General features: G+C 44.5%; 1 protein-coding gene across 1 annotated transcript in view; it reads right to left on the reverse strand.

The window, feature by feature from the left end:
• SH3PXD2B (SH3 and PX domains 2B) overlaps positions 1-16,963 on the reverse strand; it is a 99,880-nt gene that overhangs the window by 36,510 nt on the left and 46,407 nt on the right. The window contains exons 4-6 of the mRNA XM_059417364.1: positions 15,197-15,273; positions 4,092-4,183; positions 115-140 (exon numbers count right to left, since the gene is read on the reverse strand). Of these exons, the coding sequence (XP_059273347.1) occupies positions 115-140; positions 4,092-4,183; positions 15,197-15,273 (195 nt within the window). The remainder of the gene's footprint in view (positions 1-114; positions 141-4,091; positions 4,184-15,196; positions 15,274-16,963) is intronic.

Raw genomic sequence — 16,963 nt, forward strand, 5'->3', positions numbered from 1 at the left:
CCACCCACCAGTCACATGCTGTATCCCTTGGGCAGTGCCCAGGGCCCAGCGATCACAGGTACTCAGCAGGGGTATGCTGAACATTGAATGAATGAAAATGGAAAATATTCTTACCAGATTTCTTTTTCCCAACATGCTCCCTGCACAGGAAAGAAGGGGGTGGGAGAGAATGATGAGTTAGCACCGACCTGAGTTACTCCATTAGGAACAGGAGATTCTCCATCCCAGAACATCACCAGTGAATACAATCAGAGGCAGCCTCAGGGACCCAGACTCTTTGAAAAAGGAAGAATTCCTCTTCATTTGCTCCCTTTGTCCTGTAAGTGTTCTGGCACTCAGGAGACCAGGCTCTCTACTCTTATTTGCAGAGTAGGGGTCCCTAGGGAGGGGCTGATGTTGGGGATGCAGTATGAAAACAACGTTAGGTCCCCATGTGGCACTGAGCCAGATGCCACCTCATCAGGCCCAGTAGAGGCCCTGCCCCGCTTCTTAGGGCTGCCCTGCGCTGTACTCATGGAGCAGAAAGCTTTTGGGGTAGGTACGTGGTAGGCAGAATGCAGGAAAACTGGGTAGAATGCTGGAAATCAATAAAAAAAAAAACCACATCTCTCTTGTGGTGACACAGAGAACACTGCTGTGGGCTAGAATTCATACAGAATAATGAGTAATGACTCCCCTGTATTTGTCAACCACATTGGAATTCATACATGCAACTGCATTACCAATACAATATTACAGATCAAGGATTACAGAATACTTTTAGGTAAATTATCCCATTAGTAAAAAGGTTTCCTATATTATGAAGGGATAAGAGAGGCGACAGGATGGTTGGGTTGAGACAGATGTCGTGGCAGCAGTAACATTAGCTAATAATTACTAAATGTTATTACCCCGTGCCAGTAACTTGCTAGGTACTTTTAGTTCACTCATTTAATAGTCATAATAACACTTGGAAATAAGTAGTCTTTTAATGCCCATTTTCTAGAGGAGGAAAATGAGGCCCAGAGAGGTTAGGTAACTTGCCTAAGGCCACACAGCTAGCAAGTAGCAAGCTGAACCCAGATCCACCTAATTTTTTAAAAATTGAGCTATAATTCACACACCATAAAATTCATTCTTCTAAAGTGTAGAGTTCACTGGTTTTTAGGATATTCACAAGGTTGTATAATCATCACCATCATCTAATTCCAGAAAATATTCATCATTCCAAAGAGAAACCCTGGACCTATAAACAGTCACTCGCTGTTCCCACTCCTCCCAACTGCTGGCAAATACTAATTGGTGCTTGCTGTCTCTAGTGATTTGTCTATGCTGGACATTTATATGAATGGGATCATACAGTATGAGGCTTTTTGTGACTGGCTTTTTTCAGGTGGCCTGTTTTCAAGGGCCCGGCACCTTGTACCATGGATGAGTATTTTATTCCTTCTCATGGCAAATAAAATCCTGTTGTGTGGGTAAACCACACCTCGCTGATGTGTTCATCAGCTGACAGGCCCTGGGTTGTTTCCATGTTTTGGCTCTTACGAATCATGCTTCTGGGAACATTTGTACACAGCTTTCTGTGTGGATGTATATTTTCATTTCTCTTGGTTCTACGCTGGAATGGAAAGCCAGGTCACATGGTAACTCTAGGTCTCGCCGGTTGAGGCTCCACCAGGCCGCCCCCCACGGCAGCCGCACCGTCCTACGGACCCGCCCGCAGCGCACGCGGATGCCAGTTCCTTCACATCTTCCACAGCCCTCTCTGCTATCTGCTTTTAGCAGAGCGGCTTTGGTTTCTAGCGGCTGTGGTTTGGATTTGCATTTCGTGGTGACTAAGGACGCTGGGCCGCTTCTCTTTTCTACTTATTGGCCATTTGTGTATCTTCTTTGGAGAAGCGTCAAACTTGGTCTGATTTTCAAGTCTGGCTTTTTCGCCACCGGGTAATGACCCTGTCTCTGTCACTGCGGGCCTTGAAGGAGAGGGTGAGGAGGCTAAGCCAATCCCTGAGAAAGGGGCGGCACTCCCGTGCATCTGGGAGGAGCAGCAGGGCCTGGTCCCGGAGCTGGGCTGCGCTGCTCCATCGTGCTGTCCCTGGGCCATGCGCATCACCTCTGTGGGGCTAAACTTCATTGCCCCTGTGGGGGGTGGGGGAGGGCAACAGTGGAAGAACCTAGCTCACGTTTACCTGCACTTGCTGGGTGCAGGGTGCTGGTCGGAGTGCTGTATCTGCACCCACCTGAAGAACCCTCACTATAATCCTTAAGGGTCACTCCATGTCACAGATAGAGACACGGAGGCCCATAGAGGTGAAGCAGCCCACCCAACATCAGAACCTATGAAGCCTGGCTGGGGCCCACGCTCCTGACTAAACCCTGGCCTGGACTGTAGGTGAAGTCTTCCTCTTAGTGCCCGGCTCCAAGACACACCCACAGAGGTCCCTGAAGGCTACCTCTGCGTAAAGCTCCAATCTGCCTGAGTTGCCATCAAGGCCTGTGACCTAAGCCACAGTCTGGGATCCTTGAAGTCCTGGGCTCCTGCCTGCCCTATATTCCTGCTGCTTGTCTTGCTGTCCTGGCCAGAGCCGTGGGTCAGGGGAAGCAGGGGGCTCCTGGGTTCAAGCAGTGGCAGCACGTGTGGGTTCACACAGGCACATTATGTATGTATCTGTATGACATGCTTGGGGTGGTCCCAAGTTTTCCTATGCATGGCAGCAAAAACCCTTCCTTTAACAGCACCAAGTGGAATCCATCTTCTGTCTCCCTAAAGACTGCTGGGAAGGAGCCCCAGTTTCCATTTTAGACCCTAAGTTGGTATTAGCTTCAGGAGCCTGACCCAGGGACCAGCTGTTTCGCTGCTATTTCACTCCTCCCTCAACCCACAACCAAGGCCCACCTGAGTGAGACTCACTGCCCGCTGTGGCCCCAGAGCCATCCCCTGGGTCCTCGGCATCCATCCCACTTTCCTTCCCCGTCAAAGGCTGGCTTAAAGACAGGAAGACATCACCCGTCATGCGCCAGGCTCTCGTTATGGGCAGGATGGTGTTGAATCCTCACAACCAAGACAGGATCGAAGTTTTAGCCAAGACCACTTTACGAATGAGGAAACAGAAGCTCAGAGAAGTCACAACACCTGTTGAAGGTCATCATATAGCAGGGAAGGGACAGAGAGATTGGAAACTCTTCCTTCTTCACAGAAAGCCTCTTGCAACTAGATAATACACTCCAGCAGGATGCTGTCAGCTTATCACGGCTGGCCCACTGTTCTTTCTCTGCTGTAGTCTAGGCTATGTTTTTTAGTTTCAGTGGCTGTTCTATTTGTGCATCTGTGTGCATGTGTGTGCATCTGCACCTGCTCTCTCTCTCTGGTCAAAGAGCCTGGCTGGCACTTCTCAGCCCTTCCGGACAGGTGTGTGACCCATGACCACCCCACACTTGTGGGCTGGCCTCCTCTCCCATCCCGTGACCGCTCCACTAGAGATAACACTTCTTTCTGCAGATACACACGGTGGTTTCCTCAATTAAACTTATTAAAAAGCACGATGCATATGTCAGTGTTTCGAGTTGGCAGGGCCACAGGCGCCATCAACTCCTAGTGTATAAAGCCAGCAGGCAGGGGGTGAGAGTCTCTGTAGTGTGCCTGGGCACACACTGACAGGCACCCGAGGGTGTTTTCTGCTCTGCTGCAGGGGCTGGGGTGAACATTTTGGACAGTGTAAGACCCTGGATGGTCAGGACCAAATCCTGGCCCTGGCCCGGTTGCTCACAAGTGCTGAGACCTCGAGCAGGTCATGTAACTCATTCATTCGTATCCTTCAAGAGCAACTTTACCCTTGTGGGCAAGGCCCCACCCTAAGGGCACTCAGGCTCCTGCTTCTAGTCCTCTCCAGGCATGCCTGGGAGGTGGAGGCATGTAAGGGATTCCAGTAGTGACCCTGGACCAGCTTCCTTCCTCGGTGAGGGCCACGTGGAGCAAGACCCCACAAGGGCTCAATCAGGATGGTCAAGTTTAATTTTTACTTTGCTCTATTCCAATTCCTCTTGGCACTGGCCCGGGAACAGGGACGGCTGGGAGGGCACGCTCTGGGGAAGTCCACACACCAACTTACTCTTTGGGCGGATTCAGGTCCTCAGGTCTTGTCTCAAAGAACTGCAGCACCTCATCACACTGAGAGATGTAGGGGGGCAGCTGGATCAGGGCCTGGAGAAGAGACACGAATGAGTCCAAAGGAAGGAAAGGGGTATCAGGAATGGCATGAGTCAGGACTGCTCAAACCTGGGTATGATCAGAATCACGTGGGGGGCTTGTGAAACCAGACAGCTGGGTCCTACCCCCAGATGCTCTGATTCAGTAGATCTGGGGTAGGGTCTGAGAATGTGCTGCTTTGGGGACCACACACATGCATGTGTGCACACACACACTGTGTACACACACACACGCACATACCTGTTATGGGCATAACTGAGCAAATAACATGTATACATTTATCTAAAACATGAAACTGGGGACTTCATGCATGTCGTTATTCTGCTATGACTTCACGTCTACTGGATGCTGAGTGTGTCTACTGCCCAAATGCGTCATACATTACTGACCCAGCTGTCTACTGGTGAACACTAAGCTGGTTTCCAACACGCCTGCATGCGTGTCTTAAGTCACAGATTTGCCGTGTTACAGCGAGGGTGCTGCTTTATGATTTGGGTAGAGGTTAGAAGTTCCAGGTTACTGAACATCTGGCATCTGTCACTGCCCCAGTCCATATTAATTTGCCACCCTAGCTCATCAGTTAAAGGAGCCTCAAATGTCTGCCAGCAGGTTGGATAAGGAGCAGGTGGAGGGCACAGAGGGCATTTGTTGTGCCCATTCAGCTCCCAAGGGGTATCCATTCAGTGATTCAATAGACACGATCTCTGGGTCGACGTGTCCAATATGAAAGGATGGGACACACCCCCAACCTGAAAGGGTAAGAAACTGTGGTGACTGCTCCATCATGAATAAAGAGCTCAGTGTAACCGATCTTTATTTAAGCCCCTTCTGGCCCAGGTCCCAAGGATACAGATTGCGGGGCAGGAGAGCTGCGTCACGCACACGTGTACGGATGTAAACAGCACGTGCAATTCTGCCAGCCATTTCAGCCCACCAGGGTATGCTCCTGAGGGAGGCAGGACTCTGCTCCTCTCCACATAAGGCCTCGTTCCTGGGTGCCTCTCATGTGCCTCCTGCAGGTGCTGAGTGAGTTGGGAGTGGAGATAAATACATCCTCTATTTTCTATAACAAGGCCCTAAAAGCTCACCTCCCATTCATCCTCTGCAAAATGATACTCCATCCCTGATACGGGGCTGGGCTGGACTAACGGAGAGACAGATGGGAGTCTCCACTGGTACCTTCCTCTGGGCTTCAGGGGTATTTTGATTTATTTTTCTGATTTTTGAAAAGTTTTAATTGTGGTAAAATACACAATCTGCCATCTTGACCGTTCTTTTTAAGTAGGCTCTCATGACCTGGAGACCCAGAGTCCTATGCTCTACCAACTGAGCCAGCTAGATGCCCCATCATCTTAAGTATTTTTAAGCACACCGTTCAGTGGCATTAAGTACATTTGCCTGGTTATGCAACCATCCCCATCTTCCATCCCCAGAATGCTTTGTTTTGCAGAACTGAAGCCCTGTACCTATTAAATAGTTCCCCCTTCCTCCAGCTCCTGGCAACCATTCTGCTTTCTGTCTGTATGATTCTGACGACTCTAAGCGCCTTGTCTAAGTGGTACATACAATATTTTTCCTTTTGTGCTGGGCTGCTTTTATTTAGCTAATGGTCTCAAGGTTCATCTATGTCGTAGCAGGTACTGGACTTTCCTTCCTTTTCAAGGCTGAATAATATTCCACTGCACGGATAGGCCATGTTCTGTTTACTCATTCACCCATTGATGGTCACCTGGGTAGCTGACCCTATATAGCCTTTGAGTCCGGCTCAGGCTTTCAGCCAAATGCCTAGGTTCGAGCTGTCTCAGATCTAAAGAAGAAGAAGATGTGAGGTGGGTAGACATGTTTTAGTAGGGTGACTTCCCTAGTCACTGTCCAAGCTCTACCTTCTGGGGTGAAGGGCCTGCTATTTTGTGGCTCACTGATTTTATTAGCCTTGACCTAGCTCCTGTTCTGCAGCCAATCCCCAGCGACTGATCTTTTCCAGGCTGGAGGCAGAGAGCCCAAAAGGGAGAGAGCAGGTGCTTCCCTCTCCCACCTCTGGCTTCTGACCTCCTTCTCTTTCTGGTTTGGAGGATTCATTCTGCTTGGAATGAGCTGCTGTGTTGGGGGGCCCCTTGGGTCTCTCCTTCCTCTGAAATCCTGCAGCTCATACAGTCAGAACCACATAATGAAAGAGCTGATTATATGCTGGACCGTGGTGCGTCCTGGCTGCTTTGTGTGCAGAAATCTTGTGGCTGCCCCCAGACTGCAGTAACTCCATTCCCTTATGTCGGCTCAGCACTCAACGGCTCCCAAAACGCCCTCGTCTGTGTCATTCCATGTAATGCTGGGAGGGCTGGCCCGTTTCAGAGATGGGGAAATGCAAGCTCTGGTGAAGTAGGTAGGATCGGAGAGCCCAGGGCTGGCCGACTCCAGCTCCTCGACCCCGAATGCACGGAGAGCATGGCTATGTGGCTCTTCCCCTGCATCTTCCCTATAGGTCTAGAAAGTGCTGGGGATTCTCTGATAACCTGTTTAGTGTATTCACTGGATCAGTGCCATGAGGGAAAGGCTAGGTGTGGCCGCATGGCCCTTTCTTGGGGGAGAAGGGTAGGCCCTGAGGTGGCCATAGCCTCCACCTATTGGGGCCATAGCCTCCACCATGGGATCTCCCAGGGTGATCACTGCTGAAATGAGCAGAGGCTCTGAAAGGACCAGTGAGGGAAGGGACAAGGAGGCCCACGGAAACCTCCTGACAATGCCAAGTTCCCTTTTGGTCTTGAGCAATTCCTAGGAAGTAAAAGCCAAACCCCCAAACCATCAAATACAGCCAAGCTCCTAATAAAAGGCGGCACCCAACGCTTTGATGTTTGCCCCTTTCATTTTGGAAGGACAGGCTAACAGTAAAAACATGACCTGGGGCAGAGAAATAATTCTGCTTCTGAAATACTCCAGAATTGTCTTGTGTTCGGTCAGTGAAAACAAAGAACCACAGTTCCAGGAAAACTCGTTTCTACCCTGGATAGAATCCTGGCCCTGTGGATAGATGTGGCTGGTCGATGGCAGGGACGAGAGGAGAGGTGAGCAGAATGAGTCCCGTTTGCTGAGAGTCAATGATAAAAGCTCAGATGGACCCAGCTCTTGATTCTGGCTCTGGCCATGTCCCATCACCTCTCTGAGCCTGTTTGCTCATCTGTAAGATGGAAATCACAAACACCCCCTTGGAAGGTCGTGCTACCGAATGAGTGAGGAAGTGGCTTTTAGATTTCCATCATACACTAGCTGCTTGACAACATTAACTGTATGCCTCTTGGTACTGTATCAATTAAGTACGGTTCCCGGTGATAGTTCTAGAGCTAGCAAGACAGCCCTGTTAGATAAAATGCCTCGCCTAGGGAGGAGGTTGAGTTTTCTCAGTTCTTTTAGTCCCCTTGAACTTCAAAATGAATGTCCCAGAGAATGACCACTTCTCTTTCTATTTTTAAAATTTTATTTTGGTGTGATAAGAATACTCACGAGATGTATCCTCGTGACAAATTTTAAGTACGTGACACTGTATGGCTGGGTGTCATCCTGGGGATCTCTAGAGCTTACTCCTCTTGCTTGACAGAAACTTCACGCCCATCAGTTAGTAGCTCTGCATTTTTCTGTCCCTCCAGCGCCCGGCAACTACCAATTTGCTCTGTGCTTCTGAGTTGGACGATCACGGAAGTGTAGGATTTTATCTTTCTGCGACTGGCTTATTTCACTTCCCACGGGATCCTTAGGTTCACCCATACTGTGATATATGTCTGAATATCCTTTCTGAAGGCGGACTAGTATTCTGTCCTATGTATATATCACCTTTGGTTGTTTCCACCACTAGGTTCCCACACCATACTATGTTAATTACTGTAACTTTGTAACAGGTCTAGTGAAGCAGAAAGTTTCTTCCTGGTGCTGCCACCAGCATGGGAGTGCTAATCTCTCTTCCAGATCCCTGACTTCAATTTCTTTGGCTGTATACCCAGAAGTGGGATTGCCGGATCATATGACAGCACTATTTTTAATTTTTTGAAGAACTTCCATACTGTTTTTCATAGCGGCTGCATTTCGCATTCCCACCAACAGTGTGCAAGTGTTCCAATTTCTCCATATCCTTACCAACACTTGTTTTTTGTTTTTGTGTTTTGTAATAGCCATCCTGATGTTGTAGTTCTGATATGCATTTCCCTGATGATGAGTGACATTAAACAGTTTATCATATACCAGTTGATTATTTGTGTATCTTCTTTGGAGAAATGTCTATTAAAGGTCTTAGCCCATTTTAAAATCAGGTTATTAGCTTTTTTACGATTGAGATATATGGGTTCTTTATATATTTTGAAGATTGACCCCTTGACAGATAGATGACTTGCAAATATTTTCTCCCATTTTGTTTGTTGCTTTTTTTACTCTGTTGATTATTTCCTTTGTTTTGTAGCCTTTTAGTTTGATGTAGTCCCACTTATTTATTTTTATTTTTGTTGCCTCTGCTTTTGGTATTACATCCACAAAATCACTGCCAAGAGCCCTCAAATAAATCCACACATATGGGCAACTTGTCTTTGAAGAAGGCTCCCAGAACATACAATGAGGAAGGGAGAGTCTCTTCAACAGATGGTGCTGGGAGAACAACATCCACATGCAAAAGAATGACACTGGGTCCTTATCTTACACCACACGCAAGAATCCACTCCAAATGGATTAAAGAGTTTAACATAAGACCTAAAACTGGGAAATTCTTGGAAGAAAAAACTTTCCTTCCTAACTTGCCTCTTAAGAGCTGGATGAGGTTGGGGGGCCTGGGTGGCTCAGTCAGTTGAGCATCCAACTCCTGGTTTTGGCTCAGGTCATGACTTTATGGGTGATGGGATCGAGCCCCGTGTGGGGTCCGTGCTCAGAAAGGGATCTGCTTGAAGATTCTCTCCCTCTGCCTCTCCCCCAGCCCTCACTAGCATATGCTCTCTTTAAAATGAATGAATGAATGAATGAATAAGCAAGCCTTTAAAAAGAAAAAAGAAAAAAAAGAGCAGGACCAGGCAGTGAGGGGCTTTTGGTAGGCAGACAGCAGCAGCTGGCTAGATTTAAAGACATATCCTTTGTTGCTATTGTTTCATTGCTCTCTCTTTTATTTTTATGGCAATTTTTAGCAATTTTATATTATGGTGTATTGTAAAATTTCCTCCAAAGAGTATATTTTTAAGAAGTTTAAAAAAGTGAGTTAAATTTAAAAATAATAATAATGATGATGATAGTAATAATAACAACAATACAGGTGGTAGTATACAGTAAAAATCTTGACAGGAGGTGTCTGGTAAACTCTGCCATTAGACTGCCTGTCATTTACTTTAAAATACTACAGTATGGGCAAACACACTCATGTGTTTGTCTGTCTGGGTGTTTATGTATGTATGTTAGATTTAAGTTACACCCCAATGATGGTTAGTAAAACTGAATCTTCATCAAAAATGAACACTTGAGCAAGTCAAGACCTCTACTCACAAGTCCTCACTCTAGAAAAGGCTACTTCATGGCTTCCATTTTCTTGACCTTTGACCAACACTGCAGCCTTTATTTACCATTATGACAGTTGTTAGAAATGATACTCTTTACTGCCGAAATGAGGGATGCTCTAGAAATAATCTCAGCTACTCTGGTCCTTGCATGAAAAGAATGTGGCAAATCCATCCTCCAAAATGGTGCACTGGGTTTAGGATTCTGAGTCCTCTGTGTTCTGTCTCTTCTAGGGGATTTTACTGTCAGACCAGGGTGGGATTAGCTGATCCTGGCACTGGGCTATCATTCCATTTGTCTCGAGGAAATGTCCATGCAAAGTGGTGTCAGACTGACAGCTGGTATTTCAGTAAGCTTACAGAACAACTTGAGAGGCTGTTTAGAGCGCTGCTTGATAATAAATGCTTGTATATGTGGCAGAATTTGGCCAAGTCCTGTTTTCACTATGTTCTTGAACGAACAGAGTCTTAAATTTAATGCAGTCAAATAAATCTGTCTTTTTATGGTTGGTACTTTGTATCTTTAAAAATCTCTCTAGGGGCGCCTGGGTGGCTCAGTGGGTTAAGCTGCTGCCTTCGGCTCGGGTCATGATCTCAGGGTCCTGGGATCGAGTCCCACATTGGGCTCTCTGCTCAGCAGGGAGCCTGCTTTCCTCCCTCTCTCTCTGCCTGCCTCTGTCTACTCGTGATCTCTTCAAATAAATAAATAAAAATCTTAAAAAAAAAAATCTCTCTATACTTAGAGATTATAAAGTGCCCCCCTCCACCACCCCCGCCGTTTTTATCTTCTAAAACCTTTTATACTATTGCCTCTTACATTTAGGTCTTTAATTTCCTTGGAAATGATTACATGTGTGCTGTGAAGCAGGGATTAGATACCGTTTTTTTTTGTTTTGTTTTGTTTTTTCCCATAAGGATTCCCACTTACTGAGGAATCCAACCTTTCCCCCAATGACCTGCAAGGCTGCTTTTGCCAATATTAAAGTTTCCAAAAACACACAGGTCTGTTTCTGGCTTCTCTATTTTGTTCTAATGGTCTGCCTATCCTTGTGCCAACACCATATTATGTTAATTACTGTAACTTTATAACAGATCTAATAGAGCAGAAAGCTTCTTCCTAGTTGGAATTAGATTTGGGATACCCACAACCTTTGTCTATCTTTACCTATTGGAGATTACCAATTTCTTCTAAAATAAAGCTAATAGTTATCGATTAAATTGCCTTAAGTCAGCTCACAACAATGTTAATAACAGATACTCAAATGTTAAGTAAATCTGTGTAGTCTGTAAAGGATTTTGCAGACTTTGTGAATAGACGGTTTCATCTCCTTCCTGGAGGGCAGTTCCCTTGAAGCCAGGCTGGGGAATTTGGCCAACCCAAACCCCAAAATATCTGTTCTGCCTCTTATGATGCATTAATAGTAGGGAGTGGTAACTTCCACATGGCTCACACGACATAAGCCATTTCTTCCCTATGGCAAATCCAGAATCCAGGTGAATTCACGATCTCTATACCATTCCAAGCACCAGCCAGATGCAGGCAGCTGCTATCTCTTTTTATTCCAGGATTTTTAAAAAAACATTTATTTATTCATTTTGGGCCCAGGGAAAGAGAGAGAACTTTGTTGGGCCTCTGTTTTCTCGTCTACACAATGGGAATAATAAAACCTATTCCTTAAGGTTGTTGGAGGGGTGAAATGAGGTCATGTCTGGCAAGAAGAAAGGAGTGATCAGGAGTGATTTTCTGCCCATGTGATGTCTCCTGCCAAGACAAAGGGCATCTATCCTCACACCGCATGCCCCCCTTTATATTTTTTTTAAAGATGTATTGAAGTATAATTTATGTATCATAAAACCCACCCATTAGAAGGATACAATTCAGGGACATTTAGTAAATTATAGAGTTGTTCAGCCATCACCACAATCTAGTTTTAGAACTTTTCCATCACCTCAAAAATTTCCCTCGCCTAATGTGTGGTCCATCTCTGCCTGCACTGTCCTCAGGCCTCTGAAACCACTGATCTGCTCTCCGTCTCTATAAAGTTGTCTTTTCTGCACATTTCATGTAGATAGAATCATGCAACACATTGTCTTTTGTATCTGGCTTCTTTTAGCATCATGGGTTTGAGATTCATCCAACCTGCAGCATTTATCAGGATTTCACTGCATTTTATTGTTGAAAAATATTTCATTGTATGGATAGTCCACATTTTCTTTATCTATGTTCCTGATGATGACATTTGGATTGCTTCCAGTTTTTGGCTATTATGAACTGGTACTACTACAAACACATACATCCAAGTCTTTGTGTGGACATGTTTTCAATTCTCTGGATACCTAAGAGTGGCCACATGGTCAATTTCACTTGTGGACGGAAGTGCTGAAGTTTTCCCAAGAGGTTTCCTATCATGTGTCCCCACCAGAATGTCCTATTATGTGTCCAGGTTGTCCATATCCTCACCAGCTCTTGGTTTTGCTGTCTTGTGGATTATAGCCATTCCCATGGCTCTGCAAATTTCTCATTGCTTAATGATTAATGAAGCTGAACACCTTTTCACAGCCTTAATAACCATCATGCATCTTCTTGGGTGAAATTTCTACTCAAATCTTTTTTGTCTATTTTTATTTTTATTTATTTATTTTTAAAGATTTTATTTACTTATTTGACAGAGAAAGACACAGTGAGAGAGGGAACAGAAATGGGGATGAGGGAGAGGGGAAAGCGGGCTTCCTGCTGAGCAGGGAGCCTGATGTGGGGCTTGATTCCAGGACCCTGGGATCATGACCTAAGCTGAAGGCAGACGCTTAACCGACTGAGCCATCCAGGCACACCTTTTGTCTGTTTTTAAACTAGGTCATCTTTATGGTTGAGTTTTAAGAGTTCTTTATATAGGTTCAATACAAGTCCCTTGTCAGAGATATGATTTACAAATATTTTCTCCTCATCTATGACATGTTTTTTCATTTTCTTCATAGGCGATGTTTTTGAAGTACAAGTTCAGAAGTTTAATGAAGCCTAATTTATCAATTTTTCTCTTATGGTGTCCTGTCTAGGAACTCTCTGCCTAAATCATGATCGTGAAGGTTTTCGTCTATGTTTTTTTCTAGAAGTTTTATAATTTTAGCTCTTACGTTTAGGTCTGTGATCCATTTTGAGTTGATTTTTGAGCACGATATGAAGTAGGGATCCAACTTAATTTTTTTTCCTTTTGGTGTATGGATGTTCTATTATCCCACACTGTTAAAAAGATTATCCTTTTCTTACTGAATTTCTTGGCACTACTGCTGAAAATCAATTGACCATAAGTTTCACAAAAGTTTATTTCGAGGATCTCATTTCTGTCCCACTGATTTATGTGCCTGCCCTTATGCCAGTACCACACTGTCTTGATTACTGTAGCTTTTGTAGAAGTTCTGAAATGGGTATTACAAGCTTCTAATTTTATTCTTCTTTTTCATAATTGTTTTGGCTATTTGGGGTTCCTTGCATTTCTCCACACAGTTTAGGATCAGCTTGTTAATTTCTACAAAAAAGCTTTCTAGGATTTTGACAGAGATTATATAGAGATCAACTGGGGAAGAACTGCCATTTTATTTTATTTTGTATCTTTTTTGTTATTGTTTGTCATTGGGCTTTTTTGTTTGTTTTTGTTTTTTCTTTTTATATTTCCAACCCTGTCCTTTGCCCATTTTCTCTGTATGTTTTTTTGACTTTTTCACATAAATTTCTACAAATTCCAAGTATATATAATACACACACACACATTGTTTTCATTAAGAAATTCATCCTGACCCCCAAATTCTAATTTATTCTCCTAGATTTTTTAAAGTTTTTCTTTAAGTTCCAGTTAGTGAACATTCAGTGTATTATTAATTATAGGGTATGATACAGTGATGCAGCACTTCCATAAATCACCCGGTGCTCACTGCAACAAGTGTGTTCCTTAACTCCCATCACTATTCACCCATCCCCAACCTCTTTGCCTCTGGTAACCATCAGTTTGTTTTCTGTAGTTAAGAGTCTGTTTCTTGGTTTGCCTCTCTGTCTCCCCCTCCATTGCTTGTTTGTTTTGTTTTCTTAAATTCCACATATGAGTGAAATCATATGGTATTTGTCTTTCTCTGACTGACTTGTTTCACTTAGTGTAATACCCTCCAGTTCCATCCGTGTCATTGCAAATGGCAAGATTTCATTCTTTTTGATGGCTGAGTAGTAATAAGAATGCCATTTTAACATTGTTGAGTCTTTTAGTCCATGGGTATGGAATGTCCCTCCATTACTTCAGAGCTGGTTTAATTTCTTTCAACAGTGTATTGTAGTTTCAATATATAAACCTTGTACTTCTTAAATTCAATCCTAAGTATTTTACTCTTTTTGATGTTATTGTGAGTAGAATGATTAATTTCATTTTTTGATTGCTCATGCTTAGTCTTTAGAGGTTCAACTGATTGTTTTTTATAAGGAAAGAGTTTTATTTATTTATTTATTTATTTATTTATTTATTTATTCAAGTAGGCTCAATGCCCAGTATGGGGCTTGAACTCACAACCCTGAGATAAAGAGTCTCACATTCCACCAAAGAAGCCAGCCAAGTGCCTCCACAATTGATTTTTTTATATCAATCTTTTAGCCTGTGATGTTACTAAACTTGTTTATTAGTTCTAGTAGTTTTTTTTTCTTGTGGATCTCTTATGATTTTCTACAACAGAATCATATCATCTGTGAATCAAGGCAGTTTTATTTCTTCCTTTCCAAACTGTATGCCTTTTATTTTCTTTTTTTGCTTGCTTACGCTGGCTAGAACCTCCAGGAAAATGTAAGACAGAAGTGAGAAGAACAAATATACTTGCTCTGTTTCCAGTCTCTGGGAGAGAGAGCACTGGTTGCCCCACTGTTAAGGCATTTCTTGCTATTTCCACCCTTCTCAATCAGAACTGCTAGTGATTTTAAGTTCGAGAAATAAATACTTAAGATAAGGGAACCTAAACAAAGGAAAAGCATGCTTCTTTCCCAACCACAGCCACAAATCAAAGGAGATCTAAGCAAAAGGCAGGCCCCTTGTGGTTTATAACATTCAAGCGATTGGAAGCCAGCTGCCCCGTCCAATGACAGGGACTGAGTAACTTCTGGAATATTAACACTCAGTGGAACACTGTGCAGTCATTTAAAGTAGGCTCAAGAAGATGATTTTATACCATTGGGAAATTCTTATATCACAATATTAAAAAAGAAAGAGCCACAAAAATAACACATACGGGGTGATGTCAACACCATGAAGAAATGCACATAGAAAAACTAGAAAGGAAATGTAGAAACCTTAATAATTTTTGCCTCTGAGGACTCATAGGTGGTTGATTTTCTGATTTTACATTTCTTTTAGCTGTGAATTGCTCACAATGACTATTTCTGTAGCCAGAAAGGGAAAAGAAGAAAAGAAACAACTCAAAGAGAAGACACGAGACATAGGGAAGTGTTAACATTTCTTAGACTTACCTTACAGTACTCATCAATCGGTATGAGGCGTTTGACGGCCACGTCCCGGATATGGCTCCGTCGGAAGAGAATTTTGCCTGCAGAGGAGGAGAGCACACATTGTATTGTAAGCGGGTGATGATAAGTTCTCAGCAAACCTGGAGGGTGTGAATGTGGCTGTCTGTGGTAAGTCTGAGTGGTACCCAAATTCCTGGCTTCCATTAATATCCCCTGCTGGATGGCCACAGGGCCTGGAGGACCCCATGCATGGTCCTCCAAGGGCCTGTTCACAGCTCAAGTGCAAGGGCCTGAGGGAGTGGGGCCCAGGAGGCAAATTTTGGTGAGATGAGAGAGGCTGGATAAATCCTGGGAAAGGAGGGGGCTCCTACCAGTTGAAGAAGAAAGGCTAGATCTGATGATCGAACTCTTGGGTTCTCAGATGGAGTAAGCAGTAGAGAGGACAATATGTCCCACCTAACAGCTCAACCTCCTTTTCTCCTCTGTCCTCCTCTGCCTAGTCTGGTCTTACTTTCTGCAAATACCCCACACTCTTTCATTATTCTGTGCCTTTCCCTCTGTCTAGATTACCTTCTTATCCAGCTTCACCCACCATCCCAGTTGAGAAACTTTGACCTACTTCAAATGGATTAAGAGTTCCTGTCTCTTTCTGATCCCACACACTGTCGATTTAGAGCTTCCTCTTTCCTCCTAGTCCGGGGGCTCTGTACACACAGGATTTGACCAGACCTTGATCAATTTTGTACTCTCACCACATGGCACTCATACCTGATGAATGTATGAAGGTGGATTTCACTTGCCAAGATGACAAATCCTTCCAATCTCTTCCTCAAATCAGCTGTTTGTAACAGAAGGGTTCCAAGCCTGCCTCCCTTACCGAGAATTAACCAAGACTCCATCTACTGCTTGCTTGGTGATATCCTGAGCACTGGATGTGGTACCAGAGCTTCCAGTGGGGGTCACACGCAAAGACAAGTACAAAAACGATGCCACTGAGGATCCAAGATGCTAAAATGCTCTTGGTGAGGTTTGTTTAAAGCAGATTGGTAAGCTCCCATGAGTCTAACAGGGGAGAGTCATGGGCAGATGGTGGCCAGGTGGATGCACTGACCAGTAAGATGGCTTGGCTTCACTGTTCTGGACCTGTGGCACAGGCAGGGGGCAGGCAAAGTCAGAAATAAGACACGGCGGTGGCGGGGGGCAAGGAGGTGGGGGATGGAGGCAAGCCTGTCTGCCAAGTTTATGCAGAGTGCAGGAGGTCTCTAGGGGGAGGTCAAAGAAGAGGGCACAGAGAGACCACAGCTTTTCCAATAGCAGAGCATGGAGAGCTATGAAGAGCTTTTTCTACTTCTGCTCAGAGGAGAGAGGTCAAGGAGAAGAATTCGGGTCACAAGCCTGGCAGGGCAAGGAGAGGTCAACCAGTGCTCCTGCATGGCTCTGGGGGAGGGGGGGGGACTGCAATGTCCACAGATAGAGCTTGGGTGAGTAGGAACAGAATGGCAGGAAAGGTCCAAAGGAGTTTGTGTAAGATAGAATTGAAAGGGATGATGGGAAACAGCCTATTGACTCCAAGATTTGCAATGCAAGCTGGTAAGGGAGATTTGCACCCAAAAAGCCAAAGGGGTTAACGTAACATTTAAAATAATCTGACCACGGGCTCTTGGGAAAAAGGGCACAATTAGGAATTTAGGTAGATATGGTCAACCTAATGTTGAAATTTTTTTTTCCTGCTTAACTTCTACCACTTAAAAGAAAACAATAACCCACTGT

This window comes from Mustela nigripes, chromosome 12, assembly GCF_022355385.1.
Source record: "Mustela nigripes isolate SB6536 chromosome 12, MUSNIG.SB6536, whole genome shotgun sequence".
NCBI classification, from domain to species: domain Eukaryota; kingdom Metazoa; phylum Chordata; class Mammalia; order Carnivora; family Mustelidae; genus Mustela; species Mustela nigripes.